At 41.4% G+C, this 4,602-nt stretch overlaps 1 protein-coding gene across 1 annotated transcript; it reads right to left on the reverse strand.

Annotated features, from left to right (window-relative positions):
- Positions 1-696: 696 nt before the first annotated feature.
- Positions 697-3,351, reverse strand: LOC108378575 (trichohyalin-like). Its single transcript, XM_017634873.1, has one exon. The coding sequence runs from the start codon at positions 3,349-3,351 to the stop codon at positions 697-699; it is 2,655 nt and encodes an 884-aa protein (XP_017490362.1).
- Positions 3,352-4,602: the final 1,251 nt, after the last annotated feature.

A 4,602-nucleotide genomic window follows, 5' to 3' on the forward strand; every position in this document is an offset into this window, starting at 1 on the left:
CGTACCTATATGACGGCCCGAACAAAAGGTAGAGCCCTCTCAAAACCCGCAAAACGCGGCCGAACGCGAAATAAGCCTATCACTATGGCAGCAACGCTGGGCCTCGTCTTCCTCTGGGCGCTGGACTTTCCGACTCATTCCGAGCATCGAAGCTTGGCTATACAGNGATTTTTATATGACTCAATTGCTTAGTGGCCATGGCTGCTTACGACAGTACAATGTCCTTAAATATTCCTGAATAGCCCCCAAATTAACTCGAAATGGTATAAGCTGGACATGAGCTAGGCCCGAAATAGTCCTGAAACAGCCCCGAACTGGCCCAGAAATGTTCATTTGGAAAATAACTACATTTGTTTTTTTGTGCAGCCAGTTGGAGAGCAAAACCAAAAATTAATGTTTTAACATTTTTATTTTTAACAAAACATTACAAATGACAACAAAATTTGAAAAGGAAAAAAAAAACACCCAATCAAACGAAGCAGGGATACATTTTAAGTCAGCCTAAAAATGTGCACCACCAAATAAGGCGCAAAGCGAAGACATTTGCACTGTATACTCACTACGAGCGTGTGACTTTGGTGCTGCATACTCTTAGGCGGGTATTTTTTATGATATTCTATTGACGATTACAGCATTTACATTATACAGTAGGGTAGGCCACAGTTTTCTTCTCATCCACGGTTATTTTCTACCCCTTCAGGGAGACGAACCAGGATTCGTATAGCTGCAGGGAGCCGCGTAACAAAAACGAATCGGTTGACAGCAACATGGGCACTCCTGACCATAGCATGGCGGTGGATCATAACAACAAGGCGGTGGTTCATAACAACAAGGCGGTGTGGTTGGAAGACAGTATGGCGGTGGCGATATGGGCGGCGGGCAACAATTCGACGGCATTTGTGACGTTGCTGGTGGAGAACAGTATGCGGATGGTGGCCGCTCCCTCGGATTACAGCCCTCCATGGGCTGTTCACAGCAACAAGGAAATTGTGGAAAACAGCACGGTGGTGGGTCGCAAGAACTCTGATTTGCTCTCATTTGTTCTTGCAATCGTGTTTGCAGAGAAATTTGTGGCTGCGTGATGGCTTGGCGATCCTCTTCGCGACAGCGTTGCTCAGAATGCTGCGGATAGGCAGTCTGATACTCGTCTTCGGGGAATTCGCAGCATTTTGTTAGCGGGACGTCTCTCTGTTTCTGCCAGCAATATTCGGTTTGACACTCCTTTTCGCTTTGCTGTTTCGCTTTGGGCGGCTTTGCTACCATCTCAGAAGCTTCTGATTTCTCTTCTTCTGCTTTGCAATCGATTTTTGGTTTGGTTTTCTCGGCTGATTGAGTTTGCACCCAATTAGGCTCATCTTGTGGGTTCTGAGGCTGCTGTTCTGCTGCTTCTTCGCTCGGCTTTTCGTCTTCAATTGATTGCTGGCACGACTTTCTGGCTTGAGTACGAGTATTCCGTTTATTTTTAATGCGTTCATAGCGTCGTCTGTTTCGGATTTCGTTTTCGGCTGCTGCTGGTGGTTTTCTTTCTCTACTCTGCACCCGAGCATCTTTCGCTATATCTGTTGTAGTTTTATCTTCTCTAGTCTGACTTTCTTGCCTACCGCAGTTAATATTTCGTCCACTCTGTTGTTCTTCTGCTGTCGTTTTCTCCCCTCTACTACTACAACTGATATTTCGTCCATTTTGTGGTTTATCGGATTTTGTCCCCTCCTCTCCCCTACCACTAATGTTTCGTCTTCTTTGTGGTTCATTTGCTGTTGCTCTCTCCTCTCTATTACGACTGCATTTTCGCGTACTTTGCGTTCCATCTTCAAGCGTTGTTCGGTGTCCGTTTTGATTTTCGTAGACTATTTCTATGTCCAAGGTCCTTCTCGAAATCTCTGCTTTTCTCCGATTTTCCACCTCAGCTTTTTCCCTCTCACAATCGCAGCTTCTACAGTCTTCCACGCGCAGTTGCTCTTGGTTTTTAGCCCCTATTCCTTGCACTTTCTCGCTTCTACTTCTCTGCGGCTTTGTTTTACTCTCTTGGAGTTCATTTGCTTTTGGTTTTTGCCTCGTCTGCACCTCCTTGTCTGTTTGTTTTGGCCGTGCGTAAAGGTTTGTCTTTTTCAACAGCACTTTATTTTCTTGCTTAAAAGGCTTTTGTTCACTTTCTTTTGTACGGCTACTCTCTCTCAGATGTTGAGATCGTTCTTGTGTGAGACTTCTTGGCCTTTGCCCCTCATTTTTCTGGAGTTGGCGTCGGCTTTGCGGCGCTAATGCTGATATTTTCTCGATTTTTTCGTACCGCTCTTCTTGCACTTCTAACTCTATATCCTCTACCGAGGTGTCCAGCTTGTCTTCGTTTTCATCCGACTGATCTGTGGTACTATGTGTTTTCTTACAATCATAGCATCTGAAATGTTTTGCATGCTGCTGAGCGTATCTACATTGCGAACATTGTTCTTCTTCTGCATTATGTTGTCTCTTGTTACTCTCCTCTTCCGCCGTATGTTCTTCCTCCACTGCCTGTTCTTCTTCCGAATATTCCTCTTCGAGTTCGTCTTCCTCCCTTCGCTTTCGCCCTCGCCGTTTCATATCTGCAGAGCGTTTGCAACATTTTCCTCTCCTCGCGTGAACTCTTCTTTCTTCAGCGCTGCAACAATAATTTTCCACTTCGATTTCGATATCTGGTTCTGTGTCTGTATCTTCGTCATCGTCGTCCGTCTCCATGCTTTGCAGCCGCCAGTTATTTTCGAATTCTCCGCTACACCTGCGTTTGTTCCGAGCTTTCGCTCTGTCCGCTTTCTCACGCGCTCTACAACAATATTCTCTTATTGCATATGCTATTTCTTCGGCTTCGCTCAGTTGCGCCATACGTCCCTTATTACACTCTTCAATCGGCTTACTTATGCTCTGCAAACCATTCCGCTGTTCCGTTTGATAATCCATTTTTTTGTTCCTTGAACAATTACAGTTGCAAATACAGCAGGTCCTTCGACTTTTTCCATTACCATTGGATTTTCGATAGTGTTCTGACATTTCTCCTGCCCTGGCGATTTCTTCCAGTTGCTGACCGGGTGTCAGAGCATCCACTAAGTAGTTGCGATTATTGGAGTTTTCCATGGCGGTGTTGCACACCCAAACACTGTTATTTTCCATCTGCGGCTTCGAAGAGTCGATGAGCGCTACAAAGGATGTAAAACCCTTATTATTATTCTTACTGCAACCGCCCTTCTGTTGCCTGCGGTGATCTCTGCTTTTTCCTTTGCCGGTGTTATGCGTCCTGACAATGGTATTTAGCGTTTCTTCATTTCTGAAATCGGCCTTAGAGCATTGCGCTGAATTCACATGGCTTTTTCCGGCTCCCATGGCATTAGGAAGCAGAGCTGATCAAGAATAAACACGCAAAGATCAAGTTCAGTACCGCAAGCAAAGAAAGCAGCTTGTTGAGCGTTTCGCCTTAAATTTAGAAGAATTTAAAGAAAAAATTACACAATACAATTTTGAGGACGACCAAACGAAAATATTTTTTTTTAGAAGTATGTAAATATGTATATTTGAAAGATCTGTCTACTTTATTAAATAACTTGGATGGAAATTTTCCTCATCAAAAATACGGAGAGTTCAAACGATAAATTAAAAACTTTATCGCAAACGTAATTGCTTTCGTAACCGTTATCGTAATCGTAATCATAATTAGAATCAAAATCGATATCATAATCTTAATGCCAATCGTAATCGTGCCTTTACACTGAGCCAAAGTACAATGGTTTTTCAACCAAGTTATTGTTTGGTTTTTTCATGGTAAATGCTGCTTGCTGTTATTTGTTTCTGAAAAGATTTTATTTCTAAGCTACTTGTGGAAGGATTGCCACCTATTTAGAAAGTGAAATTTAGCTTGAATTAAGGGAGTAAAGTAACCAAAATATGTATCACAAAATAAGTAACAGACGAAAGAGCTTTAAAAAGTTTTTCATTTGAAAATATTTTGAAGAGCGTTACCACCTGTTTTTAAGGTCGCATTAAAAATTATTTACTTTGAATATTTCTAAGGTATATAAAGTGGATTGTCATCTATTTAAAAATTTCAATTCAATTGTTTTAATAAGTAAAATAAATTTTTTAAAACGTGGGTGTCAATCAAAATAGGTTTAAAGAGGCTACACCGTATCTGAATACATAATAGGGTAGCGACATATTTAAGAGAAGTCAGATTCAACTTAAATTATCGCTTAATTGAAATGTGTATCAAAAACGAGTTTAAAGAAGTTCTTGGTTTTAAAATATTTGATAGACCGTTGCCACCTGTTCGAAAGGCGAATTAGGTTAAATTATGCACAAGTTATATGCAATATTAAAATATTACTTAGTTGAAAATATAGGTTTTAAGAAAGCTTTATTTGGAAAATTTGTGTGACAAGAGTTGCCACCTATTCGAAAAGTCTTATCTATATAACTATGTTTATATATAGGGTGTCCTAGACCTCCGTCCGCCTCTTCTAAAATGGAGGAAAATGTTTTTGATTGGAAAACGCAAAAGTATGAACAACTAAGTCGGGAATGCTCTATCTCTATTGCCGCGAAGTGGGTCACACTGATCGGAAGTCCATTTTTTTTTTT

Source organism: Rhagoletis zephyria, unplaced genomic scaffold, assembly GCF_001687245.7.
Source record: "Rhagoletis zephyria isolate East Lansing unplaced genomic scaffold, Rhagoletis_zephyria_1.1 Rzeph_scaffold_14453, whole genome shotgun sequence".
Taxonomy (NCBI): Eukaryota; Metazoa; Arthropoda; class Insecta; order Diptera; family Tephritidae; genus Rhagoletis; species Rhagoletis zephyria.